Genomic DNA, 25925 nt, shown 5'->3' with positions numbered 1-25925 from the left:
CTTCGCCACTCGGGAGCCCCTGAGATCAGAGAGTGGGTTAAAAAAGGCAGGAACACTATAGGATTACAGAGATCTCACACATTAGGTAACAAAAAACAATGCACCAAACTGAAACCAATGCAATGCACCAAACTGTAACTTAAGCAAATTATAACACACAGTCCAATACATGGGTTAAAGAAAGGGTGGGACACGTGTAGGGATGTATGATAGTGTTATATTGTATTGTGTGGGAAATGGCCACTACATAAGTGCTGTTAGTCACACATTTAAGTACCACAACCAATGTAATTACAATACAGTACAATGTTATTGAGCTGTAATTGGGAAACCAAACTCTTACCCTCTGTACTCAATGTACTTATAGATGCATCCTGCAATGGACATGGCTACCAGGGCATAGTACCAGGAGGAGATGAACATGAGGGAGAGACAGAGACTCATCCCCAGGAATGACAGAGTCCTGCAGGGACCAGAGAACAGGGGCTTATTTTTTGGATAGGCATTAGGTCAGTGTTCCTTAGTCCTGATATTTCTTGGACACCTACTTTTATTCCACACCAACACTAATAAACCTGATTTAATTAATCAAGGGCTTGATGATTAGTTGATTGGTTGAATCAGGTGGGTTAGTGCTTGGTTGAAATAAAAAAATCTAACTTTGTTTGTCACAAACGCCGTATACAACAAGTGTAGACCCTGAAATGCATACTTACAAGCCCTTAACAAACAATGCAGTTCCAGAAAGAGTTAAGAAAATATTTACCAAATAAACTAAAGTAAAAACTAATAAAAAGTAACAAAATAAAAATAACGAGGCTTTATACAGGGGGTACCGAGTCAATGTGCGGGGGTACAGGTTAGTCAAGGTCATTTGTACATGTATTTGATTAATTGTTCAGCAGTCTAATGGCTTGGGGATAGAAGCTGTTAAGGAGCCTTTTGGTCCTAGATGTGGCACTCTGGTACCGCTTGACATGCGGTAACATAGAGAACAGTCTTGGGTGGTTGGAGTCTCTGACAATTTTTAGGGCCTTCCTCTGACACCACCTGTATTAGAGGTCCTGGATGACAGGAAGCTCTCTCTGTAGCGCCTTATGGTGAGACGCCTGAGCAGTTGCCATACCAGGCAGTAATGCAACTGGTCGGGATGCTCTCGATGGTGCAGCTGTAGCACTTTTTGAGGATCTGGGGACCCATACCAAACCTTTTCAGTCTCCTGAGGGGGAAAAGGTGTTGTCGTGCCCTCTTTACGACCGTCTTTGGACCATGATAGTTCGCTGGTGATGTGGACACCAAGGAACTTGAAACTCTCGACCCGCTCCACTACAGCCCCGTCGATGAGAATGGAAGCCTGTTCGGCCCGCCTTTTCCGGTAGTCCACGATCAGCTCCTTTGTCTTGCTCACATTGGAGGGAGAGGTTGTTGTCCTGGCACCGCACTATAGGCTGTCTCATCGTTGTCGGTAATCAGGCCTACCACTGTTGTGTGGTCAGCAAATGTAATGATGGTGTTGGAGTCATGTTTGGCCACGAAGTCGTGGGCTAACAGGGAGTACAGGATTGGAGTAAGCACAAACCCTTGAGGGGCCCCCATGTTGAGGATCAGCATGGCAGACGTGTTGTTGCCTACCCTTACCACCTGGGGGGCGGCTCGTCAGGAAGTCCGGGATCCAGTTGCAGAGGGAGTTGTTTAGTCCCAAGGTCCTTAGCTTAGAGATGAGCTTTGTGGGCACTATGGTGTTAAACGCTGAGCTGTAGTCAATGAACAGCAATCTCACATTAGATGTTCCTTTTGTCCAGGTGGGAAAGGGCAGTGTTGAGTGCGATTGCACCATCTGTGGATCTGTTGGGGCAGTCTGCGAATTGGAGTTGGTCTAGGGTATCCGGGATTATGCTGTTGATGTGAGCCATGACCAGCCTTTCAAAGCACTTCATGGCTACTGATGTGTGCCACAGGGCGGTAATCATTTAGGCAGGTTACTTTTGCTTCCTTGGGCACAGGGACTATGGTGGTCTGCTTGAAACATGTAGGTATTACAAACTTGGTCAGGGAGAGGTTGAAAATGTCAGTGCAGACACTCTCCAGTTGGTCCGCGCATGCTTCGAGTACACGTCCTGGTAATTCCTCTGGCCCCGCGGCTTTGTGAATGTTGACCCGTTTAAATGACTTGCTCACATCAACTACTGAGAGCATTATTACAGTCATCTGGGACAGCTGGTGCTCTCATGCATGCTTCAGTGTTGCTTGCCTTGAAGCGAGCATAAAAAGGCATTTCTCTCGCTGATAGGCTCGGGTCACTGGGTAGCTTGCGGCTGGGTTTCCCTTTGCAGTCCATAATAGTTTGCAAGCCCTGCCACATCCGACGAGCGTCAGAGCTGGTGTAGTAGGATTCAATCTTCATCCTGTATTGATGCTTTGCCTGTTTGATGTTTCGTCTGAGGGCGTAGCGGGATTTCTTATAAGCGTCCAGATTAGTGTCCCGCTCCTTGAAAGTGTCAGCTCTAGTCTTTAGCTCGATGCGGATGTTGCCTGTAATCCATGAATTCTGGTTGGGATATGTACGTACAGTCAATGTGGGGATGACGTCATCGATGCAATTATTGATGAAACCGATGACTGAGGCGGTATACTCCTCAATGCCATTGGAAGAATCCCGGAACATATTCCAGTCTGTGCTAGTAAAACAGTCCTGCGGCGTAGCATCCGCGTCATCTGACCACTTCCATATTGAGGGAGTCACTGGTACTCCCAGCTTTAGTTTTTGCTTGTAAGCAGGAATCAGGAGGATAGAATTATGGTCAGATTTGCCAAATGGAGGGTGAGGGAGAGCTTTGTATGCATCTCTGTGTGTGGAGTAAAGGTGGTCTCTAGTTGTTTTTCCTCTGGTTGCACATGTTACATGCTAGTAGAAATTAGGTACAACTGATTTAAGTTTCCCTGCATTAAAGTCCCCGGCCACTAGGAGTGCCGCTTCTGGATGAGCATTTTCTTGTTTGCTTATGGCTTTATACAGCTTGTTGAGTGTGGTCTTAGAGCCAGCATCGGTTTGTGGTGGTAAATAGACGGCTACAAAAAATATAGATGAACACTCTTGGTACATAGTGTGGTCTACAGTGTATCATAAGGTACTCCACACCTCAGGCGTGCAATACCTTGATATTTCTTTAATATTAGACATCGCGCACCAGCTGTTATTGACAAATAGATACACACCCCCACCCCTTGTCTTATCAGACATAGCTTCTCGATCCTGCCGATGCATGGAAAATTCGGCCAGATCTATATTATCCGTGTCATCGTTCAGCCATGACTCGGCGAAACATAAGATATTCAAGTTTTTAATGTCCCGTTGGTAGGATCGTCTATCATCTACATTGTTTTTCAATGATTACACATTGGCCAATAGAACGGATGGTAGTGGAGGTTTACTCACGAGCCTACGAATTCTCAAACGGCAGCCCGATCTCCGCCCCCTTTTTCTCTGTCTTTTCTTCACGCAAATTATGGGAATTTGGAACAGTTCCCAAGAAAGCAGTATATCCTTTGTGTCAGACTCGTTAAAGAAGAAATCCAGTTTCATTCAGTTCGAGGTGAGTAATTGCTGTTCTGATGTCCAGAAGTTATTTTCTGTCATAAGAGACGGTAGCAGCAACACTATGTAATACGTTTAAAAAAAAAAGAATTACAAACAACGCAAAAAAAAAAAAAATGCACAGTTGGATAGGAGCTTGTAAAACGCCAGCCATCCCCTCCAGCGCCATTCTCAACAAAACCTGCACTCCTTGTGGGTCCAAAGGTCCAGAATGGAATATAATTGCATTTGGCGCTTTTGGTATGAGAAATAAACTCACCAGTGGTAAAACTTAAACCTGGGCCTCCAGTTGGGAGTGCGTAGCAGTGTCTGGACGGCACAGGCTAGGTTGACAAACAGGTAACACATCAGGAAAAACCTGCAACCCAGCCCCACGGAAAGGACAAATAAAAGTGACTTATTTTTGACCAACAGGCTTTTGAGGCAAGATTATTCACACAGAGCTAAACACTCACATTGAGAGAATGGGGGCAACAGCATCCAGTGATGCAATGAGGATTCCAATCTCACAGATACCAACAGTCATCAAGAGGGCCCAGGTAGGTTCCCCATTGGCTTTACCATGACCAAACACCTAGAGAGACAGACACAGAGAACTATCTGAAGTGTTTCTGTTTTCGAGATGCAAAAGCAAGGGCAGAGTCTCTAGGACCTTCCTACCTGCAGAAAGGGGACGATCCCATCGCGTGCTATGGCCTGCAGCAGGCGAGGGGCGCCGGTGAGGCTCTGCAGCCCTGCACCACAGCAGGAGAAGAAGGAGCCAATCACGATTACCCACGGAGAAGGCCATGCCAGAGTTCCAATCACCAAGTTCTTGTTAACCGAGTTCCCAAATCTGTAGTAGAAATACACCCAGTTGAATGTTATACAAACACAGGAGAGAACTAGACCGAAAGAAAGACAGGCAAATTGAGAGACAAATCTGAGCATATACTGTACACATAATGAAAAACTCAGTAATAATCTTAGGCTGATTGGGACAGAACAACTAAACACCCTATCACATGACATTGAACTTGTTGGCACACAATGTTCTCTTTACAATGCTGTCTGTTAACGTGTGGTCTTTCCTTCTAAATGCGCAACAAGGGGGTATCTGTATGATAGGTATTTGATATAGAAATTATACAGAGCAGTAAAGGCTTCCGCCTCAAAGTTACATAATGACATAACAGCTATTTCCAAGTTGTAAATAATAATAGTTCTTACTTGGAAGTACTAACTGTGGAAAAATAATAATAGATGTATTTTATATAGCGCTTTTCACTATAAAGATAATCACAACGACACTTAAATAGTACTTACTTGTCTCTCAAAACGACACCCTCGATACAGGCACCAAATAGGACCACACAGGTCATGTCTGGGAGTTGTGTTTAAGATAGAAATAGTGCGCACACACACACACACACACACACACACACACACACACACACACACACACACACACACACACACACACACACACACACACACACACACACACACACAGGTTTCCCCAAGGATACAAATAAAAGAAGTGGTTGCTATGGCCAGGATGGTGCCAATGGGAATTGATCTCTGGGCATCTCTCAGGTCTCCAGATCTGTTGGAGCCCGCCATGATTCCTGTGATGGAAACACACATACCGTACCAGTCAAATGTTTGGACACACCTACTCATTCCAGGGTTTTCCTTGATTTTTACTCATTTCTACATTGTAAAATAATAGTGAAGACATCAAAAAAGACATAGTTCTTCCAAACCTCAAGTTACAGTAGCACCCCAGCAATCTGCATGAGGGTGACAATCAATCAATAATGTCATATTATGGTAGTTCCATTATGTCTATGGTGCCAATATTGTCGCTATACCAACCTGTGACAGAGGGGAAGTAGATTCCCACCAGCAGAGTGAAGAAAGTGGAGATGTCGTTGAAGATGTAAGGCTTGTAGATATCTCTGGAGTTATCCTGGACTGGGACAGAAGACTGATTCTTCTTCTCTACCAACATCCCACTGGGCCCGTACTCACCCCACATGTTGTCTACGGGGGACACAGAGGAGTCACATTATAGTAGACTATAAACTGTTGATATCCAAATGTTTTGTCATTAGCCATTTAACCATTTGTATTATGCAATAACACATGTATTCCAATTAAGAAATAACACAAAAAATACTAATATACTTTGCTTTCCTAATTCAAACAGGTTGAGAAGACAAACCAATAATTTGTATAAGGATCCCCATTAGCCTTTGCCAAGGCAGCAGCTATGGTTCCTGGGGTCCAAACAAGAGTACATCATATAAACACATTATTAACCCACTACTCTACAATACAACATGTATAATATAATACCACAATAATACCACAATAATATTACAACATTACAATGTAAGTGTGTGTTAGCATGTGTATGTGCATGTGTGTGTGTCTGTGTGTCTTCCCAGTTTGCTTTGTTCATGATAATACTATGATAAATGATGATATGACCATGGTAAGTGAGTAACTAGTAGTAAGAATGTAGAAGGCCTGGTAACATTTGTACTGTGTAGGTCTCCACCAGGCCTATCCAGTGTAGTAATGTTCGCCAGGCAGTGGGTTGTTGCTGACCTTTGATGACCCCGCTGAGCAGGCCTGGGATGCCCTGGATCTCAGTCAAGTTGTTCAGGGTAAAATATTCATCACAGGTAGCGTTGAGGTGGGGGCTGTCACAGAACAGCTTCCACAGCTCGGTGGTGTACGTCACGTTCTTGATCACCTCAGTCTTCATACACTTCTCAAAGTTGTGGTTCTGCAAGGAACGGTTCCCCAGGAGACAGATTCTGTAGGAAACATACATCTATGAGGAGATCTTCTAGTGTAAAGAATTAAGAATATTTTCCTTTTAGCCACTGTAACGGCTGTAAATAGTCTAATCATATGCGTCACACAAATTTTGGGCCTATAAGACCAGATGACTGATGATGTTCCTATAAAGTGTGCCTATTACTCTGACGAGACAAACACAGGCACAAGCATTTCCTATGCCAATAGACTAACTAGAACTCATAAATCGAACTCACGGATAGTTGGGTGGTTCTATGACGGTCTTGATGACTCCAGCGTAGATGGCCATGATGGAGAGCACCACACAGGCCAGGAAGACCAGGGCCAGCTTGTTGACATATTTGACCCCCACAAACACCACTAGAGCCATAAGTGCCAGACAGCAGGTCCCATACACACGCATGTTATTCAGCATGGCCTCCGTCTCGTCCTCCTTCTTCTCCGCCACAAACACTGCAGTGTTCGGCACGATGTACGTCTGGAACAAGAATAGGAGTCAACTAGGACACTAGCTTTATGAAACATTGGTTGGGCCTGACCATGTGACATGTCCAGGAAAAACTCTGGGCCACTGTTATAGGCTATAACAAGGTAACAACTCCTGTGGTCATTAAAAACTCCTGTCTCAAAACATTGGGCATGTCCTACAGTATATCATGACCAGGCATTCTGTTTCATCCTTACCAGTAGGATTTCAATGGTACCCAGAATGTACATGGACCCAGCGAATGTGGTGCCCAGGTAGAAGCACAAGCCCACAGCCCCACCAAACTCTGGACCCAAAGACCTGGAGATCATGTAGTAGGAGCCTCCAGCTGCATGGGGCAAGAGAACAGATTAATGTAAAACGACTAGAAAATAACAAAAAAGGTATGTAATACATTTAATAGTAAATAAACCACCAAGGTAAAACATTACTATAGTGTTAAATAACCATGTCTCCATAAAAACACAGTTTGAGGTTTCTTATTCAAGGTGAAAATAAGTTGAAGTTGAACTGGCATTACCTGGCACTACACCATTTGTTGCAATAGCGCTCATTGATATCGCTGTCAGCATGGTCTGTAAGGGAGGAAACAATACAAAATACTAGCTTTGTTGAGTGTATGGATACAATTTCCTCAGGGAGTAAAACATGAGATGACTAAGACCGACAGAGAATACTACAGTATAGTACCTGAAACTCCCTAAAAGAAAGAAAAGTAAATAGTCATACTAGATGTATGTAGACTTATATTTTTCACACCTTAGTACTCTTACATAGTTCTATAGAAAAGTACTCACACAGGTGCAGCACATGACGACAATAGCGAAGGACTCCATGATTCCAGCGGTGCCAACAATCCAGGTGAGACGCAGGAAGAGGATGACTCCGAGGATGTTCTGCATGCAGGGCAGGTACACACCGATGAAGGTGCCCATCTGAGAACTCTAGAGGTGCCAATGCAGAGGGCCAGGGAAGACGAGAAGTAGGATTACAATGAGTCAGGTTATGGTACAGTAGGGCCTTGTAAGGTATACTGTAACGCCGCAATACAACATTGTACAATCCTGTCCAATTTTTTTTATGTATTTTTTATTTATTGAATATTAAAACATACAATCTACCTGCAGTGAAGCGGCTCAACATTTACATTACATTCAGTCATCTAATCAGAGCAGTCCACAGAAGCAACCAGGGTCAACGCACTGCCCTGCCCATGGGCACATCGACAGATCTCCCACCAAGTCAAAAAGGGGACCCGAACCAGCAACCTATCGGCCACCGGCCCAAGCTCCCAACCGCCAGGCCACCAACCCTCCAAGATCTCCACGACAGCTGCCCCTCAACCATCTGAGACCCCAGCCACTTTCCGGATGCTGTTTGTATTCCTCTGCCAGTTTTTATCCTATATATTGGGCAGACACACCAGTTCCTTACATCCTCCCGCTATCTTTTCAGGGGGATGAAATTGGAATTTATCCAGCTCTGCAATCCTCGTTTGAAAAAGAGAAATGCTTTGAAAAAAGTTTCATTTTAAATTAAATAAAAAATTTGACATCAATCTGCAGAAAGGCAAAAATGCCATTTTGGGTAAAAGTAATAGTTTTGTATAAGTGAAGCTTTTAGAGAGAGGATTAGTGCTTTTATATTTAATCATCTCAACTAACCCAGTTCATATTCTTTATATAGATAGGCATGCTTTAGCTTGTCTGGTTTAGAAACCCAGATAAAGCAAAATATTTTTTTCTCATATTTGAAAATTTGAAAAAATAATCATCAGGAGTAGCAGCGCCATAAGTAAGTGAGTAAACTGAGATATGACTAAGGAGTTAATCAGGGCAATTTTTCCATAAATACAGTTATTTACCTCTCCATGGTTGAAGGAGCTTGTCTATTTTTATTCGTTTTCTATTGAAAATCATTGTGGAGAGCTCATTTATATCTTTTGTGATATGAATACCATGTATGTCTACTTCACCATCAGCCAATTGTATAGGTAAACTGCAGCGTAATGTAAAAGTTGTATTTTTTTTAAAGATCCAAAACGTAATATGGTACACTTATCATAATTAGGTTTTAGTCCAGAGAGTCCAGAAAAGTTGAGACATTACAGGGATCTATCTTGCGGACTCATCGGCATACATGGACATCTTTGTTTTTAAGCCTTGGAATTCTAATACTCTAATGTTGTTATTTGATTTTAATAGCTAGCATTTTGATGGCCATAAAGAATATATATGGTGACAGCGGACCCCCTTGATTAAATCCTCTTGACAATCCAAAACTCTCAGAAGTAGCCGTTATTTACAGTTTTACACCTGGGGTTGCAATACATTACTATTACCCATTTTATAAGAGACTCACTGATATTGAATAAATCCATGCATTTATACACTGCATTCAGAAAGGATTCAGACACCTTCAATTTTCCATATTTTGTTACGTTACAGCCTTATTCTAAAAATGGATTAAAAATAAATAAAAAAAGGTCCTCTATCTACACACAATACCCCATAATGATAAAGCTTAAACAGGTTCAGACATTTTGGCAAAATCATTACAAATCAAAAACTGTAATACCTGATTTACATACAGTGCCAGTCAAAAGCTTGGACACATCTACACATACAAAGGATTTTCTTTATTTTGACATTGTAGAACAATAGTGAAGACATCAAAACTATGAAATAACACATATGGAATCATGTAGTAAGTGAAAAGGTAATAGGTAAAATATTTTGATTTGTTTATTTGAGATTCTTCAAAGTAGACACAATTTGCCTTGATGACAGCTTTGCACACTCTTGGCATTCTCTCATCAGCATCATGAGGTAGTCGCCTGGAATACATTTCAATTAACAGGTGTGCCTTGTTAAAAGTTAATTTGTGGAATTTCTTTCCTTCTTACGCGTTTAAATTGTGACAAGGTAGGGGTAGTATACAGAGGATAGCTTTATTTGGTAAAAAACCATGTCCATATTATGGCAAAAGCAGCTCAAATAAGCAAAGAAAGTCCATCATTACTTTAAGACATGAAGGTCAGTCAATGCGGAAAATTTCAAGAACTTTGAAAGTTTCTTCAAGTGCAGTCACAAAAACCATTAAGCTCTATGATGAAACTGGCTCTCATGAGGACCACCACAGGAAAGGAAGATCCAGAGTTACCTCGTCTACAAAGGCAAAGTTCATTAGAGCTAGAAATTGTAGCTTAACCAGCATGGCTACCACAACATTCTGCAGCGATATGCCATTCCAATTGGTATGCGCGACTATCATTTGTTTATCCACAGGACAATGACTCAACACACCTCCAGGCTGTGTAAGGGCTATTTGACCAAGAAGGAAAGTGATGGAGTGCTGCATCAGATGACCTGACCTCCACAATCACCCAATCGTAACCCAATTGAGATGGTTTGGACAGCTGAGTGAAGGAAAAGCAGTCAACAAGTGCTCAGCATGTGGGAACTCCTTCAAGACTGTTGGAAAAGCATTCCAGGTGAAGCTGGTTGAGAGAATGCCAAGAGGGTGCAAAGCTGTCATCAAGGCAAAGGGTGGATACTTTGAAGAATCTAAAGTATATTTCGATGTATTTAACACTTTTTTGGTTACCACATGATTCCATATGTGTTATTCACATGGTTTGGATGTCTTCACTATTATTATACAATGTAGAAAATAGTACAAATAAAGAAAAACCCTTGAATGAGTAGGTGTGTCTAAGGTTTTGACAGGTACTGTAAGTATTCAGACCCTTTGCTTTGAGACTTGAAATTGAGCTCAGGTGCATCCTGTTTCCATTGATCATCCTTGAGGTGTTTCTACAACTTGGAGTCCACCTGTGGTAAATTGAATTGATTGGACATGATTTGGAAAGGCACACACCTGTCTAAATAAGGTCCCACAGTTGACAGTGCATGTCAGAGAGAAAAAAAACAAGCCATGAGGTCGAAGGAATTGTCCGTAGAGCTCCGAGAAAAAAGTAAAGGGGTCTGAAAAATTCCCAAATGCACTGTATATAAAATCCAGCCCTACTTTATCAAAGGCCTTTTCAAAATATGTTGTAAATACCAGGCCAGGTTTCTTAGATGTTTCATGTTGTTCTATTATTTCTAGTAGTGTTTGTACATTATCTCCAATGTATCGTCCATGTAAAAAAAACTATCTGATAAGGATGAACAATACCTGGTAAAACCTTTTTAATTTCGGAGTGCTATGCATTTCACTAGTATTTTTTTGTATTATCATCACAAAATTGAAGAGGCCTCCAGATCTTTATATTCGCAATCTGGGTCTTGTTTTAATAATATTGAAACCAGACCTTCCTGCTGAGTACGTGACAGAGTACCATTTCTATAGGACTAGTTAAAACATGCTAATAATGGAGCTTTGAGCATATCTAAAAAGACTTGATACTTACAGTTGAAGTCAGAAGTTTACATACACCTTAGCCAAATACATTTAAACTCCGTTTCTTACTTCCTGACATTTAATCCTAGTAAAAATTCTTAGGTCAGTTAGGATCACCACTTTATTTCAAGAATGTGAAATGCCAGAATAATAGTAGAGAGAATTATTTATTTCAGCTTTTATTTCTTTCATCACATTCCCAGTGGGTCAGAAGTTTACATACACTCAAATAGTATTTGGTAGCATTGCCTTTAAATGACTTAACTTGGATCAAGCATTTTAGGGAGCCTTCCACAAGCTTCCCACAATAAGTTGGATGAATTTTGGCCCATTCCTCCTGACAAAGCTGGTGTAACAGTCAGGTGTGTAGGCCTCCTTGCTTGCACAAACCTTTTCAGTTCTGCCCACAAATTCTCTATAGGATTGAGGTCAGGGCTTTGTGATGGACACTCCAATACCTTGACTTTGTTGTCTTTAAGCCATTTTGCCACAACTATGGAAGTATGCTTGGGGTCATTGTCCATTTGGAAACCCATTTGCGACGAAGCTTCAACTTCCTGACTGATGTCTTAAGATGTTGCTTTAATATATCCAAGTAATTTTCTTACCTCGTGATGCCATCTATTTTGTGAAGTGCACCAGTCCCTCCTGCAGCAAAGCACCCCCACAACATGATGTTGCCACCGCCATGCTTCACGGTTGAGATGGTGTTCTTCGGCTTGCAAGTGATTTGCACTTTTCGCGCCAAAGTACATTCATCTCAAGGAGACAGAATGAGTCTCCTTCCTGAGCGGTATGATGGTTGCGTGGTCCCATGGTGTTAATACTTGCGTATGATTGTTTGTACAGATGAACGTGGTACCTTCAGGCATTTGGAAATTGCTCCCAAGGATGAACCAGACTTGTGGATGTCTACAATTTATTTTCTGAGGTCTTGGCCGATTTCTTTTGATTTTCCCATGATGTCAAGCAAAGAGGCACTGAGTTTGAAGGTAGGCCTCGAAATACATCCAAAAGGTACACCTCCAATTGACTCAAATTATGTCAATTAGCCTATCAGAAGCTTCTAAAGCCATTACATTATATTCTGGAATTTTTCAAGCTGTTTAAAGGCACAGTCAACTTAAGTTGATATATGGGGCGGCAGCGTAGCATAGTGGTTAGAGCGTTGGACTAGTAACCGAAAGGGTGCAAGATCGAATCCCCGAGCTGACAAGGTAAAAATCTGTCGTTCTGCCCCTGAACAAGGCAGTTAACCCATTGTTCCTAGGCCGTCATTGAAAATAAGAATTTGTTCTTAACTGACTTGCCTAGTAAAATAAAAGTAAAATAAATGTAACTTTCTGACACACTGGAATTGTGATGCAGTGAATTATAAATTAAATAATCTGTCTGTAAACAATTGTTGGAAAAATTACTTGTGTCATGTACAAAGTTGATGTCCTAACCGACTTGTCAAAACTATAGTTTGTTAACAAGAAATGTGTGGAGTGGTTGAAAAACGAGTTTTAATGACTCTAACCTAAGTGTACGTAAACTTCCGACTTCAACTGTACCTCTACTGGTACGAAATCAAGCCCTGGGGTTTTTCCAGACTGATCGGATTCATAGCCTCAAAGTTATTCCTCTGTAATTTGGCCTTCACACTGTTCTTTTTGTGCATTTGACATTTTTTTATTATTTGGAAAGAGTTCCTAACAGTAATCGTCATTCAGAGGGTGAGGATGAGACTTAAAAGTAACAAATATTAATCTTCCTCTTAAAATATCATTCAGAGAATGATAGTCTTTAGTAACGAGTTTCTGTCAAAAACATTTGCAGCGTTCCTGTGTTGGCGATTCATGAAGAATTTGTTGCATTTTTCTCCATATTCTATCCAGTTTGCTTTATTTTTGTAATAGATTAGATTATTCTTAAATAAATTCCTCCAGTTCTTCTGGTTTTTTCTCTAACTTGTTTTGTATCTCTGTAGTACAGTTTTTATTGCCATCTACCTGTACTATTAGTTTGTATATTTCCCTTGTCTGTCTTGTTTCTTTAGAAAGAAACATGTTTGTTTTTTTACTTACGAATATTGAATTGAATGACCTCTGACAGTACATTTAAAAAGGTATCCCAAACAATAAAGGGATTTGCTGAACCAATTTTGCACTGAATAAATTCAGTAATAAATTATTAGTTAAGAAATAATTATCCTCCAGTAGACTTAGATAAAATTTCTGATATGCCCGTCCACGTGGAAATTCTGTAAGAGTTACGTGAAGGCCAATTAGATGATGGTCCGATCGCATTCTGTCTCCTATCAAAACCTTTAATGCAAGAGAGAAAGAAACAAAGTAGTCAAGACGACTAGCTTGATTAAGTCTCCTGCACAATACATTTTACAGCTGAGATTACAATTGGTGTTATTCCCCAGATCATTTTTGGTCTACAAATGTAATGTGGGCAAAAAGAGTTGGCAAAATATTAACAGAGCTGTACACTATTTGGTAAATGTTCATTTTAAAATTGGCTCATTAGCAACCATCAAACCATCTCATTTGGAATGTGGTCACTGGCAGCATAAAAAAACAACAATGGTGAAGTCAGTGGTGAGGTCAGCTGCTTAACTGTGCCCTGTAGTGATATGATTCAAACCCCGTATCAGGAAACCCCATCATTTAGCTGGGTTACTCACTACACTAAACATATACAAAACTGTCACATGCAAACCATAACACGCCAATCCTCCTACAACAGTTCTCACCACACAAGTTGTTTTGTTTTAAGTCTGTTCCATACCCCATCCATCTTCCTGTGTTTGCAAGTGAATTCTTTACAAATATTGGCTAATAACATTATGCAAACACAACTGACAAATTTATTGCAGAATAAATGTGCGTCACAGTTTGGAATTTAGAACTTTAATAATTATATTTCTGGAGTCTATGAAGAGAGTGATCATAGGATTAAGTTTGCATTGGCATGCATTTCAGACAGTGAGTGGACAGATTTATTGCTCAAATACATTGCAATGTGCTTTCTGCATTTACGAAAACATCAGAAGTGGATCCTTAATCTCTCGTGAACAGACTATGTAAACATGACTGGTACTAATTACGCAAGATTATAGTTCTGGGTTAACTAAGATTAATCCTTCCTCGGTGTTCAGCCCTTTGTCAGCATTTACCCATTCATGCTCACATATAATAACAGAAAAGTATTTTAAGTTGAAAACATCATGTTGAGACCCTTGCAGTTCTTCAGAAAAATCAACAGGACGATTCAAATAATACTATATCTGTTCTGTGTGTATGTAATAGAGTTCGGAAAGCAGGACGATCCAAATATAACACCCAAACACAGCGTACTGTTATTGGCTACCTTTACAATGATCTGTTTGACCTCATCACAGCCATACAATCCATACCCTGATCACCACAGGATAAATTAACAATTTCAGCGTGTCATCTACTGGTTGTTGACACAACCGGTAGATGACACGCTGAAATTGTATGCCCCACAATGCAATTCAACATTCCAAAGTTACGCCACCCCACTCTTTTTAGATCAGGGAACCCTGCAAAAACACACCTACAATCACATCAACAGCCCCCCCCCCCCCAAAAAAAAGAAGCCGCTGCGTAAATACAGTACAGTACATACCATATATCCCATTAGACAACTCAGCCCTCTCTCAATACTGCTGTTGGTTCTCCTGTACGCCTTTTTACCAGGGTCAATGTGGCCCTTGTTCATAGACCATTCACAACCTGGAGTGGCATCTTTACGATCCACTCTTTGTCTCCAAAACCTCCCTCCCCAAGCCAATCAGATCTCCAGCAGGGAGATGTGCTGGAGTAATTGTCAGGGGACAGAGGCATGGTTTCTGTGGCCTTGCGGTGGTGCTCTGACGCTGAAGAGCAACAGTAGGGGTATTTCTTTGGATGGGATTTGTAGCAACGACTAGAAGGATGTGAAGGCAGCTATTAAAGAAGTTTGCTCAAGGCCTGGCATCAGTTATAACAAAAATAAGCCTGAGAGAACCCAGCCTGTGGTCACAAGAATGCTGCTTTATATTCTCAAATTCTCACTCTGTTCTCAGAGGAGCTGCTGAATAGCCATCACGCTCACCAACCAAGGTTGGCTTGCACGATAATAGACCGTTTTTAAGAGTTAATTGATTGAGAGTTAATACAATGTCTGTCTTCTCCTGTACCTCTTTAGCAAGGTCTCCCACAAAGTACCCACTGGGATGACAACGGTCATACCTTGACTGCAATCTTTGTGACCCCATCCTCATTCTCATATTCCTCGTGCTCAGTGACGCCCTGGGTGAGGTTGGTGTAGTTGGCCAACTTGTTGAGGAGAGAGGACACCATGGGGTTGCTCTCAATCTCTTCCTGTCAATAAGGACACGCCGACATTGAAATCAGGACACCATGGAAATGAAGACATCCAAGTATACAACAAACAAGCACAACACATGTTTGGATGATATGTAGTCTACAACAAGATAATAAGTAAGCATTTAGCTCCCACTTTAGATTAAGTGGCATAAAATGTATGTGCTAATTAATGACATTATAATATCAAAAGCATTGACATGTGGTATACCTCAAAGAGAGCCATGTTCTTGCCATCGTAGTAGTTTCCTCGGTCATGGTCAGTGTTGTTGATGAAAGGGCTGCTCTCTCTGGGAGTGTTATCTCCTGGGAGACAACAGAAAACGTGATAGCGTAAGATAAAACAAACCTCTACAGTACAATGGGAAAAACGGGATACCCAAACACGCTTCAGCCCAGCTTAAACAAAAAAGGTGAATCAAGTGCTCGACTTGAAAAAGAAAAAAAACATTCCTTACCCCAGGATACTTCAACTGGTGATTAAGAAGGAGAATAAAGAAAAAGGAGCATTCTGTTTCTGCATAAATCTTATAGGTTTATTGATGAGACAAACAAACAATAGGCTTACGTTTCGGCATGAATCACCATCAGAGCCTTGAGTAGGACAAGGGTTGGAGTCACCAATATACCCTTGACCAGTGGGACACTCCAATGCATGTCAATCAAACATGTCAATAAATGTCAACACTGTCAGGAGTAGCAACTAAACAGGTTATTCATACAAGAGTATGAACATCATTCAAGAATCCTACATATAGATTCCACTTAAATAACAAAAGAAAGAGACAAACTAAGAAAAACGCATTTACAAAAAAGATGAGAAAGAGAGCTGTTCATTCAGACCTTTTTGCTTGGCGCAATCTAAGCAGACGAGCCAAAATGCCTCTCTCTAACAATTTCTTTACAATATTGCCCCCGCTGGAGGTAAGGGAAACTTTCTCAATTCCCCAGAATTTGAAGGTTGAGGCTGAGCCCTGATTGGCACTCGCGTACAGTGGTGGAAAAAGTACTAAATTGTCATACTTCAGTAAAGGTAAAGATACTTGAGTAATTATCTATTTTAGGTCAAAGTGAAAGTCACCCAGGAAAACATGACTTGAGTAAAAGTCTAAAAGTATTTGGTTTTAAATATACTTACAGTTGAAGTCGGAAGTTTACATACACTAAGGTTGGAGTCATTACAAACTTCTTAGGGCTGCAATCCTGTTGACGGGATTGATATGACCCAAGCCAGTGAAAGTGCAGAGCGCCCTTTATCTCATAATTAAAATTCCTCAAACATACATGTATTTTACACCATTTTAAAAGGTAATCTTGTTGTTAATCCCACCAAAGTGTCCGATTTCAAATAAGCTTTGCAGCGAAAGCACCACAAATGATTATGTTAGGTCAGAGCTAAGTCACAGAAAAACACAGCCATTTTTCCAGCCAAAGAGAGGAGTCACAGAAAGCACAAATAGAGATAAAATGAATCACTAACCTTTGATGAAATTGTTGTTTATTTATTTATTTATTTTTTAAATAACTGAAATTATAGATGCACGATATACATTTTTTATTTTTTAAATCGGTGAACATATTGGAATAGGATGATATTAGCTAAAAATGCCAACATCGGCCCGATGTCTAGTTTAACAGCGATGTGCAAAACGAAGTCAAAGCTGACGTGTATACCTATATAATATACGTAGATGTAATGACGCCACGGAAAATACAGTGCTACACGTGCAACACAGTATTCCTAGCCTAGCCTACGTCTGCTATGTGGATTTCAAAGGAAGATAGCAAAAAGGCCATATGCAACATTTGTCTCTTTCAATACCACAAAACCCGTAGGGTTAAAACTTGCAAAAGTACTCTACTACCCACACAGACAGTGTAGCCTCAGGAGGCTAAAGAAATAGGTGTGTCACCTAAACACTGACAAACTTTTACAGATGCACAATTTAAAGCATCCTGTAGAGCTGTATCTCCACCTGGTATGGCAACTGTACCACCCGCAAACGCAAGGCTCTCTAGTGGGTGGTGCGGTCTGCCCAACACATCACCGGGGGCATACTGCCTAACCTCCAGGACATCTACAGTACCCGATTTCACAGGAAGGCCAAAAAGATCATCAAGAACATCAACACCTGAGCCACTGCCTGTTCACCCCGCTATCATCCAGAAGGCGAGGTCAGTACAGGTACATCAAAGCTGGGACCGAGAGACTGAAAAACAGCTTCTATCTCAAGGCCATCCGACTGTTAAATTATGTTAAACAGCCATCACAAGCACATTAAAGGCTGCTGCCTATAGGCATAGACCAGATATCACTGGCCATTTTTAAGGAACGGAACACTAGTCACTTTAATAATGTTCACATATTTTGCATTACTCATCTCATTAGGTATATACTGTATTCTATACATCTTAGTCCGTTCCGCTCTGACATCGCTCGTCCATTGTATATAGTCTTAATTCATTCATACTTAGATGTGTGTATTGGGTATATGTTGTGTTATTTGTTAGATATATTTCTACACTGTCGGAGCTAGAAGCACAAGCATTTTGCTACACCCGCAATAACATGTTAATCACTTGTATGTGACCAATAAAATTGGATTTGATTTACTAGAGGCTGTGAACAAGCGATTCGGTGGCATTCACTCTGAGCCGCTTTACTGTGTCGCCACCACGCTCGATGCTAGGTACAAGGACCGCTACTTCGATGCAGATAAGAAACAGGGTTTACGTGAAATGTTAGACACAGCTGGACAAGATGAAAACGGACAGTGACAGTGCGTACCGAGGAAGAGGACCCACGACAGAAGAGGCCACGGACAGGCAGAGCTGAAACTTCACTGCTAGACATGTATAATGAAATCCTGGTTGAGAATGAAATGACTGAACAAATGCACAAATAAACAGCACAGAAAGTAAGTGAAAGAAATAGGTTTTGATTGTTTTACTGGTAATGGGGATATATGTAAATGCCACACAAAATCATTTTTGGGGTCAGCGTGTGTGATTTTCAATTTAACTGGACTAGAATGTGGACTAGAATGTTTAAAAAAGGTAGCTAAAATGTTAAATATTGGTTGTCAGTATCAGGTTTTTTTTGACAAGGAAAATATTGGATATCGGTATTGGCCCAGAATTTCATGTCGGTGCATCCCTAACAGAAATACCTCATTTACATAAATAATCAGACCCTTTGCGATGAGACTCGAAATTGAGCTCAGGTGCATCCTGTTTCCATTGATCATCCTTGAGATCTTTCTACAACTTGGGAGTCCACTTGTGGTAAATTCAATTGATTGTACAGGATTTGGAAAGGCACACACCTGTCTATTTAAGGTCCCACCGTTGACAGTACATGCCAGAGCAAAAACCAAGGCATGAGGTCAAAGGAATTGTCCGTAGCGCACCAAGACAGGATTGTGTCGAGGCACAGATCTGGGGGAAGGGTACCAAAACATTTCTGCAGCATTGAAGGTTCCCAAGAACACAGCGGCCTCCATCATTCTTAAATGGAAGAAGTTTGGAACCACCAAGACTCTACACAGAGCTGGGCGCCCAGCCAAACTGAGCAATCAGGGGAGAAGGGCCTTGGTCAGGGAGGTGACCAAGAACCCGATGGTCACTCTGACAGAGCTCTAGAGTTCCTCTGTGGAGATGGGAGAACCCTCCAGAAGAACAATCATCTCTGCAGGACTCAACCAATCAGGCCTTTGTGGTTGAGTGGCCAGACAGAAACCACTCCTCAGTAAAAGGCACATGACAGCCTGCTTGGAGTTTGCCAAAAAGGCACCTAAAGACTCTCAGACCATGAGAAACAAGATTCTCTGGTTTGATGAAACCAAGATTTAACTCAGGCATAATGCCAAGTGTCACATCTGGAGGAAACCTGGCTCCATCCCTACAATGAAGCATGGTGGTGGCAGCATCATGCTGTGGGGATGTCTTTCAGCGGCAGGGACTGGGAGAGCGCTCAGGAACTGGGTTGAAGGTTCCCCTTCCAACAGGACAACTACCCTAAGCACACAGCCAAGACAATATAGTAATGGCTTTGGGACAAGTCTCTGAATGTCTTTGAGTGGCCCAGCCAGAGCCCAGACTTGAACCCGATCAAACATCTCTGAAGAGAACTGAAAACAGCTGTGCAGCAACGCACAGGATCTGCAGAGAAGAATGGGAGAAACTCCCCAAATACAGGTGTGACTTGCTTGCAGCGGCATACGCAAGAAGACTCGAGGCTGTAATCGCTGCCAATGGTGCTTCAACAAAGTACTGAGTAAAGGGCCTGAATAATTATGTAAATGTAATATTTCCATTTTGTATTTTTAATAAATGTGCTAAAATGTCTAAAAATCTGTTTTCGCTTTGACATTATGGGGTATTGTGTGTAGATTGATGAGGAGGAAAAACAATAACACATTTTAGAAAAAGGCTGTAACGTAAAATAATTGTGTGAAAAGTCAATGGGTTCGAATACACTGTATAAATGTGCCCATTTGGGGATCAGATGGTATTTGGCTTAATGCATCACCACTAATGACCTGTGGAGTTTCTCAAAGTAATGTTGTTTTCTTCACCTCAAACACCAAGCAAACAGTCTGTTTTTACATCCATTGAGAATTACAATAGTTCCTCAATGCATTTGAAAAATCTTTCCAGCGTTTCCACCTTTTGATAACCACTCAGCGTGAAAGGGAAAAATGTCACACTCTGATCCAGTGGAAACGTTTTAAAATAGGCCTACCTGATTACTTATCAGTGCTTGACTTGAACTGAAATGGGCTTTGGTACTCATTTTGGATGCTGGTACTGTTTATATTTGGGTGCAGGAGCTCCACAACACTATATTCTATAAAGAGGAACAGGAGCTCAAGTAGAAGAACATTTGTGGTGCCGGTACTCAGCTACAGTGAGCTCCTGCCCAAGTCAAGCACTGCTTCTTATTTATTTGATTTATTTCACCTTTATTTAACCAGGTAGGCAAGTTAAGAACACGTTCTCATTTACAACTGCGACCAGGCAAAGATAAAGCAAAGAAGTTCGACACATATAGCACAGAGTTACACGTGGAGTAAAACAAACATACAGTCAATAATACAGTAGAAAAATAAGTCTATATACAAAGGCAATAAATACAATATAGCAATTAAAACACTGGAATGGTAGATTTGACAGTAGATGAGTGTGCAAAGTAGAAATACTGGGGTGCAAAGGAGCAAAATAAATAAATAAATACATACATACAGTAGGGGAAGAGGTAGTTGTTTGGGCTATTTATAGATGGGCTATGTACAGGTGCAGTGATCTGTGAGCTGCTCTGACAGCTGGTGCTTAAAGCTAGTGAGGGAAATAAGTGTCTCCAGTTTCAGAGATTTTTGTAGTTCATTCCAGTCAATGGCAGCAGAGAACTGGAAGGAGAGGCGGCCAAAGGAGGAATTGGCTTTGGGGGTGACAAGTGAGATACAGTGGGGCAAAAAAGTATTTAGTCAGCCACCAATTGTTCTCCCACTTAAAAATATGAGAGGCCTGTAATTTTTATCATAGGTACACTTCAACTATGACAGACAAAATGAGAAAAAAAATAATCCAGAAAATCACATTGTAGGATTTTTAATGAATTTGTTTGCAAATTATGGTGGAAAATAAGTATTTGGTCACCTACAAACAAGCAAGATTTCTGGCTCCCACAGACCTGTAACTTCTTCTTTAAGAGGCTCCCCCTCCACTCGTTACCTGTATTAATGGCACCTGTTTGAACTTGTTATCAGTATAAAAGACACCTGTCCACAACCTCAAACAGTCACACTCCAAACTCCACTATGTCCAAGACCAAAGAGCTGTCAAAGGACACCAGAAACAAAATTGTAGACCTGCACCAGGCTGGGAAGACTGAATCTGCAATAGGTAAGCAGCTTGGTTTGAAGAAATCAACTGTGGGAGCAATTATTAGGAAATGGAAGACATAAGACCACTGATAATCTCCCTCGATCTGGGGCTCCACGCAAGATCTCACCCCGTGGGGTCAAAATGATCACAAGAACGGTGAGCAAAAATCCCAGAACCACACGGGGGACCTAGTGAATGACCTGCAGAGAGCTGGGACCAAAGTAACAAAGCATACCATCAGTAACACACTACGACGCCAGGGACTCAAATCCTGCAGTGCCAGACGTGTCCCCCTGCTTAAGCCAGTACATGTCCAGGCCCGTCTGATGTTGGCTAAAGAGCATTTGGATGATCCAGAAGAAGATTGGGAGAATGTAGTGAAGCCGCGCAACAACTACACCACACCAGTCAGCTCGGGTGATCCAATCTTGCAGCCTTACAGTTAACTAGTCCAACGCAATAACGACCTGCCTCACTCTCGTTGCACTCCACAAGGAGACTGCCTGTTACGCGAATGCAGTAAGCCAAGGTAAATTGCTAGCTAGCATTAGGTTATTGACTTGTTTATTGTTTACTCCATGTGTAACTCTGTGTTGTTGTCTGTTCACACTGCTATGCTTTATCTTGACCAGGTCGCAGTTGCAAATGAGAACTTGTTCTCAACTAGCCTACCTGGTTAAATAAAGGTGAAATTATGATATTACTAGATATTATCTAGCGTGTCCTGCGTTGCATATAATCTGACTGAGCATACAAGCATCTGACTGAGTGGTGGTAGGCAGAAGCAGGCGCGTAAACATTCATTCAAACAGCACTTTTGTGCGTTTTGCCAGCAGCTCTTCGTTGTGCGTCAAGCATTGCGCTGTTTATGACTTCAAGCCCATCAACCCCCGAGATGAGGCTGGTGTAACCGAAGAGAAATGGCTAGCTAGTTAGTGTGCGCTAATAGCGTTTCAAACGTCACTCGCTCTGAGCCTTCTAGTAGTTGTTCCCCTTGCTCTGCATGGGTAACGCTGCTTCGAGGGTGGCTGTTGTCGTTGTGTTGCTGGTTCGAGCCCAGAGAGGAGGGAGGAGAAGGACTGAAGCTATACTGTTACACTTGCAATACTAAAGTGCCTATAGGAACATCCAATAGTCAAAGGTTAATGAAATACAAATTGTATAGATGGAAATAGTCCTATAATAACTACAACTTAAAACGTCTTACCTGGGAATATTGAAGACTCATGTTAAAAGGAACCACCAGCTTTCATATGTTCTCATGTTCTGAGCAAGGAACTGAAACGTTAGCTTTCTTACATAGCACATATTGCACTTTTACTTTCTTCTTCAACACTTTGTTTTTGCATTATTTAAACCAAATTGAAAATGTTTAATTATTTACTTGAGGCTAAATTGATTTTATTGATGTATCATATTAAGTTAAAATAAGTGTTCATGCAGTATTGTTGCAATTGTCATTATCCCCCCCCCCCCCAAAAAAAAAGTATCATTTAAATCGCAGATTAAATCGGTATCGGCTTTTTTGGTCCTCCAATAATCGGTACCGGTGTTAAAATCATAATCGGTCGACCTCTAGAATGGTGGGATGTGAAGGATGGTAGACGACACACCCCTTCATCAGGCATACTATAAAATAGACCAAACTCATGGCGGCGAGCTGAAACTAATCATCGTCGGATTACTTTTGATTTCTAGAAAGTGTTTTACTCTATTTCAATCAATGGCAAGCTCAACTGTGATGTAATTAATTAGACATAGTAATTGCTATTAGCCAATTCATATTGAAGTTTATATGTCAGCCAAGCGTTATAAAAATATGACCGCTTGTGTTGCGTCTATCTTTCCTCAGTTAGCTCTAGGACAAATTTAGCCTACATTTTTCCAGTTTAGATGATTGTGTTATGCTATAGATACTTATGTGAATATGTGAACATTGCATCCAAAAATAAACTGCTCACATTCTGGACATAAAGACTGTTTGTGTAAAATGTTTCTGAGAAAAGTGGCCAGCTCAAATGCTGATTGTTGCGTCATTCGAAACTGGCCATTCTAAATAAGCATTCTAAATCACACGGGTGTGATCGTACGCTTCAGGGACCACTGTAGAATGATCACACCTGTGTAATGGTACGTGTGAAAGGGTTAATGAATAGCGGTTTTGCTTTAATCAAAAATAACAAACCGAGTGTTTTCCAGCATACAATGTTCAGCTGCGCACTCTGATGTATCCACTCTGATTTTTTACATAGTTGGCAAAGGCAATAGAAGTTACTTTTTAGGTCAGCATCATTTTCATTTAGATCGAATTATGATTGACCACATGACAATGATTGAGGCATGAAGACGTTACTATAAATTAAATGAAAGTTTTACGAAAATGAGCATATGCAAATCATAACTGGCACACAGATCGGTAGAAATGGTAAGATAAATTGGCATTCCGAAGTTGCCAATTCCTTGTGTAGCCTATTACCGGAAATGTCTGGAGAATAATGGCAGAATCTACTAAAGCCAGCAGGAGCAGGAATGGAATAGTTGGGTCAGGTTGTTTTTTTAAATTCTGATTATCTAGGTCTCTGGCACACTCTTATTTCATCAAACCGTAAGCTTAAAGAATCAGACAAGCTCAACGCTTATAGTTGATTTTATTAAAAACCCAGTGTGTGACTGGTCGAAAGAACAGACGACTTTTGGTTTACTAAGATTTTTTTTTTTATAGTCGGGGTCAGCCCTATTAATGATAATATGGTTTAATTAGCTTTCTGATATGCCACACCTTTCAGGTTGATGGATTATCTTGGCAAAGGAGAAATACTCACTAACAAGGATGTAAACAAATTTGTGCACAAATTCTGAGAAGCTTTTTGTGCATATGGAATATTTCTGGGATCTTTTATTTTGGCTAAGTAAACATGGGACCAACACTTTGTGTTGCGTTCATATTTTTGTAGCTGTAAAACTGCAAATTTTTCCTCTACGCCCCATGGCAAAATGAGTAGAATTGCAACAAACTTGCTTTAGAACGACAATATTTTATCGTCGCCCCTTAGCAAAATGTGCAGACTTGCAGGAAATTAACTACAAAAATTCAGAAAATAAAGATAAATCGCTGACACGAGAGGGGCCGCTAAAATGTTTTGCTTGCAAGGGGTGGATGGATGCAGGTACGCAGACCCACGAGCCACTGTGGCTTTTCATCGTGATTGCCCCGATCCAAGTTAGATAGCGGGATAGGGTTTCTAGGCCTCCTGCATAGGGGATGTTTGTATAAAGAATTGGGATAGGGGTTCCGTCATTTGACTATATGCCTCAGAGGAGGGTCAGACAGTTTCTTAGGTAGGCCATAGTAAACTGCATATCTCGGTGAGGGGTGATGAGGAAATCTCTCATTTTCAGTAATCCAACCATGGACTAAAGCACTTAATATATGCATCAATGTTACTCTCAATACGATCTGTAGGGTTTGCACGTAAGGGGACATTTAATTCTCTATTGTTCAGATGACTCAATGACCATGTGATACTGTTCATAACTTTGTACCACAACAGTGCCACCCTTATCAGCAGGGCAAACTACAAGATAACAGTGATTTTGTAGACCTTTGTGCGCTACAACCTCTTCTGCAATGAGGTTACCTTTAGAGTATTTATGCTTACTGGCAACTTCTCTAAGGTCATTTTCAACCAGGTGACTATGTGACTCAGATTAAAGATTGCCTTTTCACCAGACTTATTTTTGAAAGGTTTAGGAATTCTCACTCCCTGATTGGTTTCTATCAGTATTCACCTGATTTTAAAAAAAACAGACTCAAAACAGAGGTGAAGAAATGCTTAAATGCAGTTGTCTAAAGAATCTGAACGTTTGTCTTTTGAATCACTATGGATTTCCTGGGAGTTTTTTCCACTTGACCAAAGTACTTAACATTTTCAGTCATACGCGTCTTAGGAAACAACCCATATTCCGTTGTTCACTTTGCCCTGCTACAGATCAATAAATCAGAGTTTTGTTGTTTGTCATTGCCATGTGTCCTGTGGGGTTTTGTGCCTTTGTCTGTGCTACGAAGGCTGAAAAAGCAGCACTGTCTGTAACCTTCAGGACCTCAGATGACCTTCACCTCTCAGATTACCTTATGTACTGAGTTCTGCTCCATGTGTGTCAGCATCAGCGGTGCCTTTGAAGACTTCTGTGGCTGTTTACACCGACAGACGTTTCACTGTTTAACTGCCAAAGAGCTGATCTCTGTTTAAATAATCTGATATGAAATCAGGAATAAAACAACAGCAGCATTACACACTAGAGAATTCACACCCCTGTAGCTGAGTAAATGTTATGACAGGCAACCTGCTGGTAGTAC

At 41.1% G+C, this 25925-nt stretch overlaps 1 protein-coding gene across 4 annotated transcripts in view; it reads right to left on the bottom strand.

The window, feature by feature from the left end:
* Window positions 1-25925, bottom strand: part of LOC109872233 (solute carrier family 12 member 7) — an 85147-nt gene that overhangs the window by 25262 nt on the left and 33960 nt on the right. For all 4 annotated transcript variants that reach the window (XM_020463396.2, XM_031806813.1, XM_020463397.2 and 1 more), the window contains exons 2-15: window positions 15894-15988; window positions 15548-15679; window positions 7691-7837; window positions 7414-7468; window positions 7091-7221; window positions 6643-6884; window positions 6191-6402; window positions 5453-5620; window positions 5104-5202; window positions 4901-4958; window positions 4256-4430; window positions 4051-4169; window positions 3855-3953; window positions 344-463 (exon numbers count right to left, since the gene is read on the bottom strand). In XM_020463396.2, coding sequence (XP_020318985.1) covers window positions 344-463; window positions 3855-3953; window positions 4051-4169; window positions 4256-4430; window positions 4901-4958; window positions 5104-5202; window positions 5453-5620; window positions 6191-6402; window positions 6643-6884; window positions 7091-7221; window positions 7414-7468; window positions 7691-7837; window positions 15548-15679; window positions 15894-15988 — 1852 coding nt within the window. The remainder of the gene's footprint in view (window positions 1-343; window positions 464-3854; window positions 3954-4050; window positions 4170-4255; window positions 4431-4900; window positions 4959-5103; window positions 5203-5452; window positions 5621-6190; window positions 6403-6642; window positions 6885-7090; window positions 7222-7413; window positions 7469-7690; window positions 7838-15547; window positions 15680-15893; window positions 15989-25925) is intronic.

This window comes from Oncorhynchus kisutch, linkage group LG27, assembly GCF_002021735.2.
Source record: "Oncorhynchus kisutch isolate 150728-3 linkage group LG27, Okis_V2, whole genome shotgun sequence".
Classification (NCBI taxonomy): Eukaryota; Metazoa; Chordata; class Actinopteri; order Salmoniformes; family Salmonidae; genus Oncorhynchus; species Oncorhynchus kisutch.
The sequence above is the reverse complement of the archived record's forward strand: the minus strand, read 5'-3'. Positions and strand labels throughout refer to the sequence as shown.